The 17,671-nt window shown below is 39.9% G+C and overlaps 1 protein-coding gene across 1 annotated transcript in view; it reads right to left on the bottom strand.

The window, feature by feature from the left end:
- Nucleotides 1-1,146: 1,146 nt before the first annotated feature.
- The window catches only part of thsd7ba (thrombospondin, type I, domain containing 7Ba), a 743,639-nt gene continuing 727,114 nt past the window's right edge, over nt 1,147-17,671 (bottom strand). The window contains exons 26-28 of the mRNA XM_055638650.1: nt 15,553-15,745; nt 5,252-5,339; nt 1,147-3,082 (exon numbers count right to left, since the gene is read on the bottom strand). Of these exons, the coding sequence (XP_055494625.1) occupies nt 3,001-3,082; nt 5,252-5,339; nt 15,553-15,745 (363 nt within the window). The 3' untranslated portion in view covers nt 1,147-3,000. The remainder of the gene's footprint in view (nt 3,083-5,251; nt 5,340-15,552; nt 15,746-17,671) is intronic.

The following is a 17,671-nucleotide window of genomic DNA, read 5'->3' as shown; positions in this document are numbered from 1 at the left end:
AGGCTATTAAACTCAACTGAAACAAAACACTGAACATTAATAGCCCATTATCTGTTTATTTGCACTTTATCTGTTTATTTATTCATGTGTGTATATATTTATATAATGGTATATGGCCACACTGATCTGTTCTGCATTCATGCCTACTATATTCTGTTGTGCTGAAGCAAACCAAGAATTTAATTGTCCTATTTGGGACACATGACAATAAACTCTCTTGAATCTACATTGTGGATAGTGTCCATGGTTAAAGCAGAATCCTTCTGGGAATGAAGTCATGGGTGTCAGAGCTTATGGGGAGAAAGCATGAGAATGGGGTTAGGAGGGAGAGATAGATCAGCCATGATTGAATGGCGGAGTAGGCTTGAAGGACCGAATGGTATAATTCTGCTCCTATCACTAATGATCTTATGGATAAGAGAATGTGATGTGATAAAGAGTAGGATATCTATATTATCATGGAGTCAGCATGAACTTTCAAGAGACCCTGTGGCAAAAGGTTTGGTTACCCCTTTGTCGATATGGACGCTGCCTTACAGAATGGTTACTGCTTGAATTCAAATGAGCTCTTATTGTTGCCGGAGCAACAGCTGCCTATTCTTTACAACCTCGGCTTGTGAGTCAATGTGGTTAATTAGCATAGTGTGCCTACTACACTGATTTTTTACTTAACAAATCCATGTGAACCAATCTGGGAGCTCCATATCTAATATGGAGTTCTAATCTTCACATAATTAATATCATGAAACCTCTTTATGCGTTGCTCTGTATTTCTGAATATCTCTGTATTTCCCCCCCCCCCCCCCCCCCCCCCCCCCCCCCCCCCCCCCCCCCCCCCATCTTGTAGGACGCCCCTCCTCCAACTAATCAATCTCCACTGTTCTCTCATTCAATAAATTTGGAGACTTGTTCCCTCTTTCTGTCTGCCATTGTCTATGAAAGCGCTTATTGCATTGATGTGTGTGAATGGGACAGGTTTGTTAAAAGGCTGGCATCACTGGGTTACAGTGAGAGGATGGATGGTAGAAAATAAGGAAATATGGAAGTGTTTGTAAGAAATGTGCCAACATACTTGCATTCGTGATCATGATTGAAGATTTTAAATTTATAACCCTAAGCAACATAAATATAGCTCCACCATTATATGCAGGTGTGTTTTTATTAAAAAGGAGTATACTTTTGAAAGCTAATGAATTTCAAAAATAATCTATAGTAAGGATTCACACAAAGTGCTGGAGTAGCTCAATGGGTCAAGCAGTGTCTCTGGAGACCATATCGAGGCGATGTTTTGGGTCAGGACTTTTCTTCGCACTTTGTGTTTTCTTTTGTTATCCAACATCTGCAGTTTATTGCTTCTATACTAAGGATTATTTTTTTTGTATTCGAGACTAGGTGATCCTACTAGCTAATGATCCTACTAACTAACTTTATGTTCATAATAACTTGGAGCTTCATTTTGCAGATTTTAAGCACCCAAGGCAGATTTGTCCTGGTTTCCACTGAAATCCATTTTCCAATTTTATAATTTGAAAGATCAAATCAAAACATGCAGGTACATGTGAAAATGCATTTCTCGTCTCATTAATGTTATATGGAATGTAATAGGCAACAAGAGAAAACAAGGCATCCAGCATCTGACCACCTGCCGTCTGGTTTATTTTCAAGAAAATACATTGAATCTGTTCCCAATCAGAGCGATGAATACATTCCAAAATAACACAACACACTTTACCAGCTGTTAATACTGTTCCTTTGAGGCTCACAAATGATCAGTAAAAGCTTTGTTAACATCTGATGTTTGAATGGTACAACCACTGTAATAATTAAATAATTGTTTTCCAGGCAGCTGTCCAAACCCGTCAAACTAAATTTAAAATAGCCAATCTCTTGTGCTCTAAATGTCAATGAAAGAACATGATGATACCAATTATCTATGGAACATTGTTTTAGTTGTCATAAAACTTGCAAAATAAAATAAAAATCCATACTTACTGGCTAATTCCACTTTGTTTGCCATTCATATTGTATATCTAATGGATTATTTAATAGAAAATCAGTGGAAAAAATATCTTGTCACTGTGAGGTTTGCCATTCAGTCTGGAACCAACACGTAATATTTACACTAGGTGGTAATATCTTAAGGATCATAAGAATTGGAAACGGAACTTAAGTCAGAAATATGTGAACCATTTATCGTTGTCATTGGGAGAAAAAACAGCTTCTCCTATTGAGGATTCATGTTACTCTCTCATGAGCACTTTAAATTCGAATTAAATGTTAGGTACTTTCCCATGGGAGAAAAGACATTCATTACAAAATGTTTATTAAGGCTCCATGACCTAACTTTTTTTTTTGCATCTCTTTTCTAATAAAGATGAGTATGTTTCTCTTTCAGAGTAAGTCACTTGAAAAGAACAACTTTGTGTGATATTGAAATCATTGACACATACACTGTACATATTTGATCTTTGTTTGTTCATTAAATGCAAGAAATTGTGTTACACTAATATAGTGCAGTTCCACAGAATGTTCAAAAGTCTCTTCTCGGTTAGAATACATTGAGCAAACATTGATGTTTATCCTCAGGACTGCATTTACAGATAGCACATTGTAAATGCAATTTGTTTCACTTGGATTGTCTTTGTAGGTTTGCACTAGGAGTTCAATGCGATTTATTCCTTCACTTGTTAATATGAAAATTGAACACGGAATGCTGTAGAATGTCTTGGTATTCAATTAATAAACAATTCAATTTAAAAAATGAATACAATTCATATAATCATTTTCACTTAGGTTTCGCTATCCGACTTTCACATTTCAACAAAAAAACAGATTTTTTTTTCTGAGAGTGCGTCCCCAATTCTCAATTTATAAAGCATTTCTCAAAACCATTCTTGAGATTTGTCATCTTCGCTTGTGTTCGTGCTGTCACAAGGTTAAGGCTTTTGTCATTCTATTCATATTTAGAGAACAACGGTGAAGTCCCTTCTCCTGAAAGCATTACATGTCCATATCTCCATCATAGGCTAAAGTCAGAGGCTTCTGTTGGGGAGCCGGACGTGTCTGGTGTTTTGGTTTCTTGCTGCAAAGGGAGACCAAAGATAACAACGAATAAACCTTCTCAAATATTAATGTTGCTAGCAAACAGAAAGATTTCTCAAAGAGAAAAGAGATCCAACCAGATGGCTTATCCAAAGTACTGTATATAGAGGATTAATTTAATCATAGAACCTTTCAGAAAATTCAGAATTTCCCCAGTGTAGGGGTATCAAAGACTAGAGGGCAAAGCCTTAACATGAGAGGCACAAAGTTTAAAGGAGATGTGCAATTTTTCTAATGCAGAAAATGGTGGGTGCCTGGAACACACTGCCAGGGATGGTAATGAAGTTAGATAGAATAATGGGGTCTAAGAGGCTTTTTGATAGGCACATCGATATGAAGGGGATGTAAGGATATGGATCAGGTGCAGTCAGAGGATTACTTTAACTTTACTTTGTTTTTTTGTACGTCCTGTGCTGTACTGTTCTGTGTTCTATGTTCTAATTCATATTTTATAAATGCATTGATAATATTGTAATTATTCTTCCACCTATAAAATGATTCCTTACTAAGTTCAACAAATATCCACATAATCTAAACCTACTTCCTAAACATAGCATCAGTTTAGACTTACATTAGAGGATGGAATCAGAAGGAAGTATTTTAATTTTGGGGCACTGGACTGGTGATCCAGTCTGGAGATGCACTTAAAGGCATCCAAAAGCAGGTTGGTATCATAATTACTGAGAGAAAGCCCTCGTTCCAGGAGTTCTGGAAGATTTCAGGACTGCAAAAGTGAGAGAAGCAGGCTCAGTTGCACCCATGCTACTTATATAAGTAGAAAGGCACCTGCGAATGTTATAACTTTTTTGTAAGCTTACCTAAAAAACTATGATAGCCATATAACCATATAACAATGACAGCACGGAAACAGGCCATCTCGGCCCTACAAGTCCGTGCCGAACAAATTTTTTTTTCCCCTTAGTCCCACCTGTGTAGGATAACTGTGTAGGGTAACAGGATCCTGATTAACCTAGAATATATATATATATAAAACATAGAAAAGTATAGCACAGGACTTGGCCCTTCAGCCCACAATGTCTATATCGAATATTAACGCTACACTAATTTTATATGCCTGTACATGATACATATCCCTCCATTCCCCGCATTTCCATGTGCATGTCTAAAAGCCTCTTAAACAGCACTTTCATATCTGCATCCACCATAACCCCTGGCAATGTGTTCCAGGCACTTGCCACCCTCTGTGTAATAAAACGTACCCACACATCTCTTTTGAAAAATCCCCCTCTCACATTAATGCTATGCTCTAGTCTTTGATATCTTCATCCTGAGAAAAAAATGTTCTGACCCTCTACCCTATCTATGCCTCTCATAATTGTATATAACTTCTTGAGGTTCCACCATTCAGCTGTGCAATAGTTATGGAGAAAAGGAATGCTATGATTTAATTCTTGTGCTGCCCGGTTATATCAGTTAGAGGAAGTTCAAAACCATGCTATTTCTTTATTTACATATGAACGCAGTATATTTCCATGAGAGGATTTGGTTTAAGACATCAACTGCTTTGCAAGTGCTTATATTAACACTGTGATAATTTCCAAATGATGTTTAATCTGTGCGGAATACCCATTATTGTTTTGAAGGATGCAGTAAAGGAAACAAATTAATGCTTCATTATCAGAGTTAAGCAGGAGTGTCACAGGCAGATTTTGATATTTAGAATTATCCAGACTGTCTGGAAGTGCCCAACAGTTGAATTTGTACAGCAGCAAGATAAATCCAGTCATTCAGCATTTAAAATATATATTGATTTCAAATTCTATGGAGCAAGCTATCCATCTGACACATTCTAATGAGTAATCTAAAACAATATTTTTAAACAATTATGTTTGCCTTTTTTTAAGACAGCATAACACTACTTTGATTTGACTAATTTGTTCTAACACAACTGATCTACTACTACATTTGCTTTATAAAAACATCAATTTATAACATCCAAAATAAGTGTAGAAACAAAATACACAATAACATTTATTTGAAAGGTTTCTAGCCACTAAAATAGTGATTGATCCATAAAAATTAAGACAGACCTAATTTAGGACACTAGCTTTCTAGATGTTGTTTGGTATAAGAAAGATTGAGGACTTAACATTGGAAATAAAAAGTTGTTACCGACTTCCATGCTTACCAAATGAGATATGACAAGACAGTAATGAAGATAATGAGGACCACTACTGCAGCAGATATTCCATAAACCCAGACCTTTGGCTTGCCATCTGTCAAAGAAAATGAAAAAAAGAGTGAACGGTTTGGTTTAAATTGATTTAACATTTATAAACCAAGATTGTTTTATACCAGTCAATAGAGAATATGACATATCAGGGGTGATTTTGTCCTTGATAGGCCATTGAGAGGGAAAGATATTGTTTGGAATTTACATAGGTGTTCCGACTATTTAAATAAGCACCATATTTTCAGACAATACAGAGTGTGCTAAATGGAATGGCTTCAAAAGAAGCACACAACTCAATAGAATCAATAAGGTGGAAACATTTTAACCAGCAAGTTGAACAATAAACAGTAGTTTTCTCATCCCCTTGACAACAATGACTTGGAGAACAGTGTTTTATCATGGCTGTAGAAAAAAAAAATCCTTAATTTCAAAAAATAATAGCCCATGAATGTTGAAAAAGGAAAATGGATGTTGCAGTTAACTGGAACAGAATCATTTTACCACTAAGGCCCTGTATTTGAAATAAACAGATGAAATAAATAAGTTAGATCCATTCATTCCATGGAAGAGGCTAATACATTAAAGAAATTTATTACACTGACAATCTCACACAGAGAAATCATACTGGTAAAGAAAAAAAAAAGAATCATCTCTAGCAGTGAATGCATTCTGGTGTATTCTGAGCTTTTGTGGAATTTTGTTAGATGGTCTCTATTACTGCATCCTCAAAAACACAGCAAGTGATATTGGCACAGTTCTTACATACATTTGTCAACTTCCATGTCATACATCATTCAGGTAGAAATATATCTTTAATCTGAGCTGAATAAATATTCCAAAATTATTTACCCATCACTACAGTGGGAGCACTCTTCCTACAAGGACTGCTGGAATTTTAAACTTTTTCTCAATATGTAATTTGATGTGGATAACTGTGAAATTGCCAGCACAGGGCACTGAAGATACATATTTACACTGAACAAGTTGTGATTGTAATAATCAAGATGAAAAAATGTAACTCAGAAATTGGTGACAATGCCATTCTACTCTTCCTGTTTGTTACTGACAACTGAGGGATTGTAGGAGAATAATTTTTTAATAATATAAAGTTAAGTGATAATAACGTCCAAGGAACAGCCACTATTTGGCACTATCAGAAAAAACTAGATATTTCACAGTGCCGTGTTAGATTGGGATGCCTGTAACAAAATCCAAATGGATTATCCATCCAGTCTGAAGATGTTTGCTACATAAACGGATACATTATACCACAGGCATCAGAAGATGAACAATTTTGGAACAGAAACAATTAAATCTTTCTAGGGAGTCATCTCCCAACTCATAATTGAGTGCATTTGTTTGTATGTTGCAAATTCCGCATTTCACTTGACATACAGCTCAAACCTATCTGATAATTAGCTATAATAGCAGCTCACAGGGAAAGTTGTTGCTTATAAATATTAACAAAAAGTTATTTTTCATTTTTCTATATCTAATAACTTTGAATCTCAGAAGCAACCTGTTCTAAACAATTCCTATAGAACTGAGATTTAAAAAAATATGAATTAATATTTAAAAACGTCAGCAAACCTGACTGTAACAATTCATATTTTGTCAATTTCAGTCCCATCATCACCAAAGAAGAAGAAATAATTCACATATAAAAGTTGCAGCAACTATTAAGTTAAGAATTTAAATAGGGGAGTTCTATATAATCTCCAATTTGTAATAAAACTAAATGGCTAAATAGCAGCTCCATGTAAAGAAAGCAAAATAGCAAACAATATTATCTGTAAATTGCACAACATTGAAAATGTAATAGGGGTCTGAACAGTGAGCCTTCCCCACTTCCTCTGGTCATTTGTTTTGAATGAATATGCAACCTACAGATGGTTAAATGTAATGGAGTCTGAAGACAAATACAATGCAAGCAATAGATCTGCATCTGAAATTGTGATTAACGAGAGCTATGGAAACAACAAGAACTAATGTGCAGCAGTTGTCTAGAAAGTACAATTCCATTTCACACTTAAAAATAACAATGGTAATCTGTTGTGATTGCATATCCTGAGTATGTGAGAGTTAGAGGACTGAAGTGTGCCTAATTTTGTTCCTTTATTTAATTAAAGAGAATCCAGGGAATTGTAACCCAGTGAGCCTCTTGTCAGTGGTAGGGGAAGCTATTGGAAGCAATCTTATGGAGAGGTATTACTCCCATTTGGAAGAGAATGGGTTTGTTAGGGATAGTCGGCATGGCTTTGTCCATGAAGGTCATGTCTTACTAATTTCATCTTGTTTTATGAGTAGGTGACAAAAGTGATGGTTGAGGGTAAGGCAGTGGATATTGGATTTTGGTAAGGCATTTGACAAAGTCCCCCATAGTAGGCTGATCCAGAAGATTGAAATACATGGGATTAATAGTTACTTGGTCATATGGATTCAGAACTGGTTTACTGCTCGAAGACAGATGGTTGTGGTGGTAGGCAAATATTCATGCTGGAGATCTGTGACCGGTGGAATTCTACAGGGATCTGAGCTGGGACCTCTGCTGCTTGTAATATATTGAATTGAATTGAATTTCTTTATTTGTCATTCAAAATCAAGTTTGAACAAACTTTCGTTACCATGCAGCCATAACAGTAAAAAAAAAAGCAACAAAACACACAATTTAACACAAACATCCATCACAGTGACTCTCCTCCAGGCACCTCACTGTGATGGAAGGTAAAAAAAGTCTTATCTCTTCCTTCTCCCGCGGTCAGGCAGTCAAACTACTGTGTCGAGGTGATCGAGGCTCCCGATATTGAAGCCCCTGAAGAGCGATGGAAGATCCCACGGTCTATTTTATACCATGCTGGGCGATGAAAGGCCCTACTAATGGGCTGAGTCAAGCTTTACGATTTGGGCGGATGAAGCTGCTGTTGCTGGAGCTCCCAAAATCAGTCACCAACCAGGGAGCTGCAAGCTCCCGATGTTACAGTCCACAGGTCCCGCAGTCAAAGACTCCAAAGCCTTCGAAGTCGAGTCGCATCCACAATGGCAGCACCACCACAGCCTCCAAAAGTCAGCCAGCTCTGCAATGGTAAGTCCACAGGCTCTGCGACTGGAGCCCTCAAGGTCGATTCCAGTTGGAGGCCACCAGCTTCTCGATGTTAGGCTGCAGCACAAACGGAGATACGACACAGAAAAAGGTCACATCTCCATTGAAGGAAGAGATAACAAAAAGTTAAAGAGAGAGAAGGGAGAGAGAGAGGGGGTGAGAGAGAAGAGGGGAGGGAGAAGGGGGAAACGGGAGCGTGGGGTTCATTTTCCCCACACAAACCATAGGTGGCTGGGCAATTTGAACCCAAGCACCAAGTTGAAAGAGGCCGAAGGTGTGCAGCCCCCACTCTCCCACGGCCACCCTCCAAGGGCTGCTGGTCAGGTGGAGCGGAGGTTTGAGACAATGTTCATGCCTTCACAGTGATGTGATGGATGCGGGGGTCATGACCAAACGCTGACAAGTCCCGCCTCCTGGCAACGTCAAGTGTGTTATTGGACTTTTCTGTTGAGCAGCAGTCGGTCCTTTGGCTTGTAAGTGACGCCGCCTTTCGGGTAGGTGGCGTTTCGATAGAGCGGCCATTCGGTAAGTTTGCTTTTAGCCAACACAGCTTTTCGGTTCGTTGACTTTTAGGTGTCCCGCCCTTTCGGTTAGTTTGCATTTACTCGTCCTATCCTTTCGGTTAGTAGGTGTTTCGTCGTCAGACTCTTTCGGTTTATTGGCGTTTCGGCTTCGTTTCCATTCGGTTCTTTGGCTTTGACTTCTTTGCTTCGGCTTCTTGTCTGTCGGCGCCAAGTCCGGGTACCAAATTGCCCACCTCCAGATAAAAAGATGAAAGAAACTATCTGCATTGTCTCAATCTCACGATGTTCTACTCTCTGGATCCAGCTGTACCCAAAGAGATACAGGGAGAATTAACTGAAAAGATCATTAAAACCAAGGCTACACTTGAAGCAGAATTGAAAGCTGAGACCTATGTAGTCTATGTATTGGAATGACATCGATAAAGTTAAAGAGGGAAGAGTATTTACATAAAATGTAGGTAAAAAAATACAAGCAAATGTAGAGACAATGGTTTTGGAGCTGTAAACTGAGACATGGCATTCTGTGAGAGCTCACGCACAACAAGAAAGTTATCTTCACATTGTTGACCACGATTGCAAGTGCCATTTGACATATGCAATGGAACAGAAATCATGCCTAGAGAATTGAGAGAGTTTGCAATTCAAAACATGTTCACCATTCTTCCCTATATTATCCACGTGGACAGAATTTCACAGGCACATCCAAAAATCTATGTAGACAGAAGCAAAAAAAAAGACCCAGACATTGTTTTCTTATCTCTTTGAATTACTATAAGTGACATGCAATTGTCAGTTGAGCTACTGAACCACAACACTATGACTTGTAGAGTGATTAAGAAGTGCATGAACAGTATGCAGTCCTGTACATGTCCGTCCACGTGTTACTATTTGCTTTCTACTGCTAAACATTGTCTCTTGGTCATCTAAGATGAACGTTTGTAATCATCTACTTTCACTGAAACAAGGCCATTTTGTATAGTAATTATTCATTAAATATAGTTTAGTCAGGATAGAGAAACAAACTTGCCACAATCCCATCTCAGCACAACCATTTAGCTTTGCCATGGAACTTCACTCTCTACTGCATCAATAAACGTGAACTTCAAACTTTCGCTGTGAATTTGCTGAATGAAATTGTTAACCTAGTTTTATTTATTTCCCTCAAATTTTCAATCTTTTTTCCAAATTGACCAGCAACTACCATGTACCAGCACTTCTGACTTCATTACAAAATAATAATTTAAATGTAAGTGGGCATTGTTTGCAAATCCAGTATTTGTTACCAATTCCAAATTGCCCTTGAGAAGATGATGGAAGGTAATGGCAAGGTAACGCAGCAGTAGAGTTGCTGCTTTACAGTGCTTGCAGTGCCGGAGGCCAGGGTTCGATCCTGACTATGGGTGCTGTCTGTAGGGAGTTTGTACATTCGCCCCGTGACCTGTATGGGTTTTCGCCAAGATCTTCCCACTCCAAAGAAGTACAGGTATGTAGGTAAATTGGATTGGTAAATGTAAAAATTGTTTCTGGTGTGTGTAGGATAGTGCTAATTTGCAGGGATCGCTGGTCGGCGCAGACCTGGTGGGCCGAAGGGCCTGTTTCCATGCAGTATCTCTAAACTAAACTAAACTAAACTTGATCCAACCGTTGAAATCCTATCCGCATGAAAAGGAATACGGAGGATGCCATCTCAACGGCACTCCACTCCGCCCTCTCCCACCTCGACAACAGAGACACTTACGTGAGAATGCTGTTCATCGATTACAGCTCAGCATTCAACACCATTATACCATCTAAACTGATCACCAAACTCGGTAACCTGGGCATCGATCCCTCCCTCTGCAACTGGATACTGGACAAGCACAGACCTCTGTTAGGTTAGACAAGCACCTCTTCACCCACCCTGAACACCGGCGTTCCACAGGGCTGTGTGCTGAGCCCCCTCCTCTACTCCTTCTTCACCTATGACTGCACACCTGTACATGGTACTAACACCATCATCAAGTATGCAGATGATACAACAGTGATTGGCCTCATCAGCAACAACGATGAGTCGGCCTACAGGGAGGAGGTCCAGCACTTAGCAGCATGGTGCGCTGACAACAACCTGGCCCTTAACTCCAAGAAGATCAAGGAGCTCATTGTAGACTTCAGGAAGTCCAGGGGCGGCACGCACACCCCCATCCACATTAACGGGACGGAGGTGGAACGTGTTTATAACTTCAGGTTCCTGGGTGTTAACATCTCCGATGACCTCTCTTGGACCCACAATACCTCAACTCTGATCAAGAAGGCTCACCAGCGTCTCTTCTTCCTGAGGAGACTGAAGAAGGTCCATCTGTCTCCTCAGATCTTGGTGAACTTCTACCGCTGCACCATCGAGAGCATCCTTACCAACTGTATCACAGTATGGTATGGCAACTGTTCTGTCTCCGACCGGAAGGCATTGCAGAGGGTGGTGAACACTGCCCAACACATCACCGGTTCCTCGCTCCCCTCCATTGAGTCTGTCCAAAGCAAGTGTTGTCTGCGGAGGGCGCTCAACATCACCAAGGACTGCTCTCACCCCAACCATGGACTGTTTACCCTCCTACCATCCGGGAGGCGCTACAGGTCTCTCCGTTGCCAGACCAGCAGGTCCAGGAACAGCTTCTTCCCGGCGGCTGTCACTCTACTCAACAACGTACCTCGGTGACTGCCAATCAACCCCCCCCCCCCCCCGCCGGAACACTCCTCCCACAGGAAAAACACTATGTCTGTATATATGCTAATGTAAATATTTATTCAAATCATATGCTATGTCGCACTTCCAGGGAGATGTTAAATGTATTTCGTTGTCTATGTACTGTACACTGACAATGACAATTAAAGTTGAATCTGAATCTGAATCTGAATCTGATAATTGGCAGTCAGATGTTGTTGGTTAGGGAACTGCAGGAATTAAATCCTAGAACATTGAAGAATGGTGATATATTTACAAGTCAGTATGGTCTATGTCTTTGACAAGCAATGAATGTGTTCGCTGCACGCATCCTTCTTGTCGATAGAGGAAGCAGATTTGGGTGATATCGTTAGAGTATAATTGCAGTGCATTTTGCGCAATTCATAACCACAAACAGAACTTCTGTATTATGGAACTCTTTATAATGAATTTTGACCTCACAGTAATCAGATACTTTTCTTTTTAAACAATGCACATGTAATGGTATACATGCAGCATATGAATATAAATATTGGGACCACATGCCCAAATGCAGTGTGTACAGCTAATTTTTTCAATACCTATCAGTAACACTCTTAGCCACATGTGAGATAGGTGACAGGTAACATTGGCATTATAGTTCCCTTAATAATTAAAAAAAGTAAATTATAGGCACTGCCAATGATATAATTTCATCTCATGTTCAGTATATTCAATTATATATTTTAAGTTAAAAAGCATATTTCTTGTGAAAGAAAATCCCTTCAAAATAACAAAGATATTTGCTATTCTGCCAAGCTTTATCAGCATCAAATTAACAATGCAATGATGAATTTGTCTTATGCAATGATGGAAAAATTAAGTAACATGTGAACCTTTATGACATATGTACACATAAGAAAAGATTGCCAATAATAATGTTACCTTCGCTAATTGCAAGTGTTGACAAAATAGCTGAAACATTATTTTGTAGGTTATTTTTAATCTTAATTTTTAAAGGATCATTTCCCCATTAAATAATACATAAAGACAGATACAAATTTTAATTTTGACTATCCTTTCCTGTGAAGTTATAATTAAGTGCTGAAATTAATTATTTTAATCCAAGAACAGTGTGAAAATGACAATGTAGATGAGTCCTTTCCAATGGAAATTTCGGATGACTACAGGCATGATAATGCTGGCACCACTTCAGCTGTAAGCATTATTTTAATGTGAATAACAATAATACATATGCTTATGCAGTTAACCGTGCAAGCATTATCACAATTCCGTGCTAGAGCTTTCTCCTTGACAAACTTGACTGATCCAGGTGACAATTATGACAGCACATGTTTCCTTATAATATCTTTATTTTTCCCTTATTCCAGGTTGAAGTGTCAATCAATTCCTCCAACAAGCTTTGAAAATATTACATAACTTACTTCTTCCAAGTTTCTGTCACTGAATGTTCAGCTGTAAAGACTTTTAACATGGTAGCCATGTATTTATAGCATCACCTCAAAAAAATAGATAAAGGGAAACCTCATGCTGACATATGAACAGTTAAAAATAAATAAATTAATGTTAGTAGGACTATTGGTCTACTGATATATTCTGCTTTAATTGAACAGGAAAAAATGATTTATGGACATGTGGACAATATAAATGCAGGGGCATTGGCAAAGCTGATGAAGTGAGTAGATGTGAGCTGCGTTATTCCGGCAAAGTACCTGATGTTTTTTTGTGGTGAGCAGGGCCAGGAATGATCAGACACTATCTTGCTAACAACCTCTTGCTAATGGACTTCTCAAAATCAGGGATGGGTGTGTTGAAATTCTCTGCCTCAGAGGGGGGTGGAGGCCGGTTCTCTGGATACTTTCAAGAGAGAGCTAGATAGAGCTCTTAAAGATAGCAGAGTCAGGGGATATGTGGAGAAGGCAGGAACAGGGTACTGATTGGGAATGATCAGCCATGATCACATTGAATGGCAGTGCTGGCTCGAAAGCCTGAATGGCCTACTCCTGCACCTATTGTCTATCGAGATGAGGAATTGTTGAACCAGCCATGTTATCATCAGTGAACTATGAGCAATTGAAATATTTTCTGGATACACAGAAATAATTTTGAACTTTGGAACAAAAAAAATATATTTTAAGCTTATTTTAAGATGGCACTTTATTAAATTCCGGGAGGTGTGAATACTGCATTTTGAGAATGCTTTGACTTGAAATCTGAAGACGGGAGGATCACTTATTTTTCAGGGGCTGCTTAGATACTAAAGTTGGAGAGGATAGCAGATAGTGAGAAGTATCCTGTCACAGTCTCAAGAACTACCTACTTCCTCATGAGAACATCGAATTCCCTGGAAATCCCAAATGTCCCATCTCACCATGACATTCTCTCACCTCTGCCACAAGCACCCAACCCCTTCTACCCAACCAACCTGCCCCCTCACCAACATCACCCACCCCCCCTCCCCCCCCCCCCCCCCCCAACAAAATTGTGTAGTATTATAGAACCATGGCAAATGTAATATTCCTTCAATTGCAAAGTAACACCATTATTCTCCTTGATGAGGCATTAAACCCACCTATAAGAATTCCACCACGCAATGTAGATTTCTGAGATGGCCTTCACAAAGTTTACATCTAAAAAATAGTAAATTCTAGCCTGGCATTATGTTCATTTAGGTACTGTTCAAAAGATAAAACTTAGCTGGAACACCATGAGTGCATGAATAACCTGTTCCTGTTCATGTTTGCTCTTCAAACATATGCCTAATCTCTATAATACAAAAGCTCTTCATTTTGTTTGTGGGTGTGTGTGTGTGTGTGTGCGTATGTGAATATCTGGTTAATTCCTATTTTCTTCCAAACGCTAGGCCACAGCCTTCCCATTTTCACACATTCTACTCACATTTTTCCCGCTGAGGTGATAAACATCTTCCCATCGCATTCCCACCTATATTTCTGAAGTTTTAATCGTTAGATGCCCAACGCCCCATGCCCAGTGGTGAGGGTGGTGCCATGGCCCCTGGCTGGTGCCGAGCCTGGTGCTCGAGCTGGAGTGAGAGCCGAGCCCGGGGCTTGGGATGGGGCCGTGACCGGGGCCGAAAATGAAGCTGCCGCTGGAACCAAGGACGAGCCTGGATCCGTGGTCAAGGATGAGCCCAGAGATGAAGTTGTAGTCTGCACTATAGCCCAGGAGGCAGCCAAGCTGACGCCTGGAGTCTACAGCCAGGGCCGGGCCGAGTACGAGAACCAGGCCCTGGCGGTGCTCTACCACCTGGGTAGGTCCTGGGGCAGGGAATGGGAGTGAGGGGAGGACGATGAGGGAAATGAGGAGGGAAATGGGGTAGGGAGGAGGGAGACGGGGAGGGAAGGAGGAGGATGCTCCTTCCCTCCCTATGTACCCTATGTACCCTCACTCTCTCCCTCTCTACCTCCTCCCTCTCTCGCCGTCTCCCTCTCTACCCTCCATCCCACTATACACCCTTTGTCTATCTCTACCCCCTCCCCTCTCTCTCTACCCCCCCCCTCTCTGCCCCTCTCTCCCTCTCTACTCCCCTCCCCTCTCCCTCTCCTCTCTACCCCCCCTACCCCTTCCTCTCTACCCCCCTCCCTCTCCCTGTCCACCACACCCCTCCCTCTCTACCCCCCCCCCCTCTCTAGGGATTGAAGAGGGAGGGTGAAGAGGAGGAGGAGGTATGGGGAATGAGGAGAAATGAGCCATGCCTGCACAGTTGGGGGCTATGCGTGAGTGGTGCAATATTGAATTGGGGGAATGGTTTACATTGGGGGAACGGGTGAGTGGTGGAATTGTGTGTTGGGGGAGCAGACCCTACAGGTCTATACTTGGTCTAGTATATCTTTAATATTGATCAGCCAACTTCAGTGACAAATGCACAAACTCACAACCCTTTTCTTCTTGTTTAATATAATACAATTATTACCTGGATCAAAAGGATCAATGGACCATCCATTAAAAAAGGCTTGGAATTTTGAATTGTTCAGTTTGTTCTTTCCCACGTTGGTTTTAACATCAGCTTTCTTCTCCTCAGTCATGGGGATTTTTGCACAGTAATCAAGAAATCCATAAGGAGTCATGACTTCCACAAAACCTTTTTCACAGCCACACACACCTCCCTGAGGATTGATTACAATGCATCAATTATTAAACATCTTAAGAATTGGTTTATAATCAGATTGGAGCAAACATGCCTTCTTGTACAAAGCAAAGTAATATTAACAGATTAGCAATAGGTTTCACTCCATCAATCCTCATGCAACTCTTGTAACAGATGTTGTAAAGCAACAAATATACTAAATTATTTCTGATATACATGTTTTACTTAAAATACATTATCCTTCATTTTATTTCATCAAAGTACACAAACAATATTGGAAATATTGTGCTCAATTTGCAGCTATTTTAAACAGATGATGTAATCAGAGGATATGACAAAAATTGAATTCTCACAAAGCATGATTAATTGAAATTTTACAGGACAATTAAGTGATTAATTCAATTGACGCAACTCCGTTTTCATGTTATTGGGAAGAAACAAGGAAATATTTTACTTTTGAAAGGTGCTTGTCAACTGAGAAACCATTTGAGAAATTAAAAAATACATCTGACTGACTTACATTCTTCATCCCAGAGTACTCAAGGAGGTTGCCCTAGAAGTCATGGATGCATCGGGATAGCTAATCGAGGGTAACCAATGTAATTTCACTTTTTAAGAAAGGAGAGCGAGAGAAAACAAGGAATTATAAACCAGTTAGCCTTACATTCATAGTGGGGAAGATGCTAGAGTCGATTGTTAAGGATATTATAGCAGTGCATTTGGAAAGCGGTGACTGGATTGGTCAAAGTCAGCATGGATTTATGAAGGGGAAATCATGCTTGACTAATCTTTTGGAATTTTTTGAGGATGTAACAAGTAGAATGGATAAGGGAGAGTCAGTGAATGTGGTATATCTGGACTTTCAAAAAGCCCAAGATCCCACACAAGAGAATAGTGTGCAAAATTAGAGCACATGGTATTGGGGGTAGGGTCTTGAATGAATGAATGAATACGTTTATTGGCCAAGTGTGTACACACACACAAGGAATTTACCTTGGTGCTACGCTCGCACACAACACACGACATACAGTAATAATTATATTATTACTATATTATTATTTGTTATTTGCACTATATTTGCTATTTATTTAACTTTTTAATTTTTCCCGTTATATACATTGTTTACATATTCACATATTCTGTTGTGCTGCAGCAAGTAAGAATTTCATTGTCCCGTCCGGGCCAAATGACAATAAAACACTCTTGACTCTTGACTTGACTAATTGAGAATGACACATAAAACATTAAACATTAATAATAAAACATTATAGTTTAAACATGTGAATGAAATAAAATACCAGAGCAAAAGGAGGCTACAGACTTTTGGTTATTGAGTAGAGCTACTGCTCATGGAAAGAAACTGTTTTTATGTCTGGCTGTTGCGGCTTTGAAAGTGCGGAGTCGCCTTCCAGAGGGAAGTGCTTCAAAGAGTTTGAAGCCAGGATGAGAGGGGTCAGAGATAATCTTATCCACTCGCTTCCTGGCCCTTGCAGTGTATAGTTCATCAATTGGGGGAAGGTTGCAGCGAACAACCTTCTCAGCTGATCGGATGATTCGCTGCAGCCTCCGGATGTCGTGCTTGGTGGTTGAGCCAAACCAGACCACGATGGAGAAGGTGAGGACAGACTCTACAATGGCAGTATAGAATTGGACCATCATTGGCTGTAGCAGATTGTGTTTCCTCAGCTGCAGCAGGAAGTACATCCTCTGTTGGGCCTTTTGTGGAGTTGGGCCTTTTGGTGGCCCCCCATTTCAGGTCCTTAGAGATGATGGTTCCAAGAAAGTTAAAAGACTCCACAGATGTGACTGTGGCATTGTTGATGGTGAGTGGGGGAGTGGAGGGGGAGCTCTCCTAAAGTCAATTATCAATTCCATCGTCTTGAGCTCCAGGTTGTCACGAAGGCACCAGAACCCCAGCTGTATCACTTCCTGTCTGTAGGCAGAT

Source organism: Leucoraja erinacea, chromosome 7 (genome assembly GCF_028641065.1).
Source record: "Leucoraja erinacea ecotype New England chromosome 7, Leri_hhj_1, whole genome shotgun sequence".
Taxonomy (NCBI): Eukaryota; Metazoa; Chordata; class Chondrichthyes; order Rajiformes; family Rajidae; genus Leucoraja; species Leucoraja erinaceus.
The sequence above is the reverse complement of the archived record's forward strand: the minus strand, read 5'-3'. Positions and strand labels throughout refer to the sequence as shown.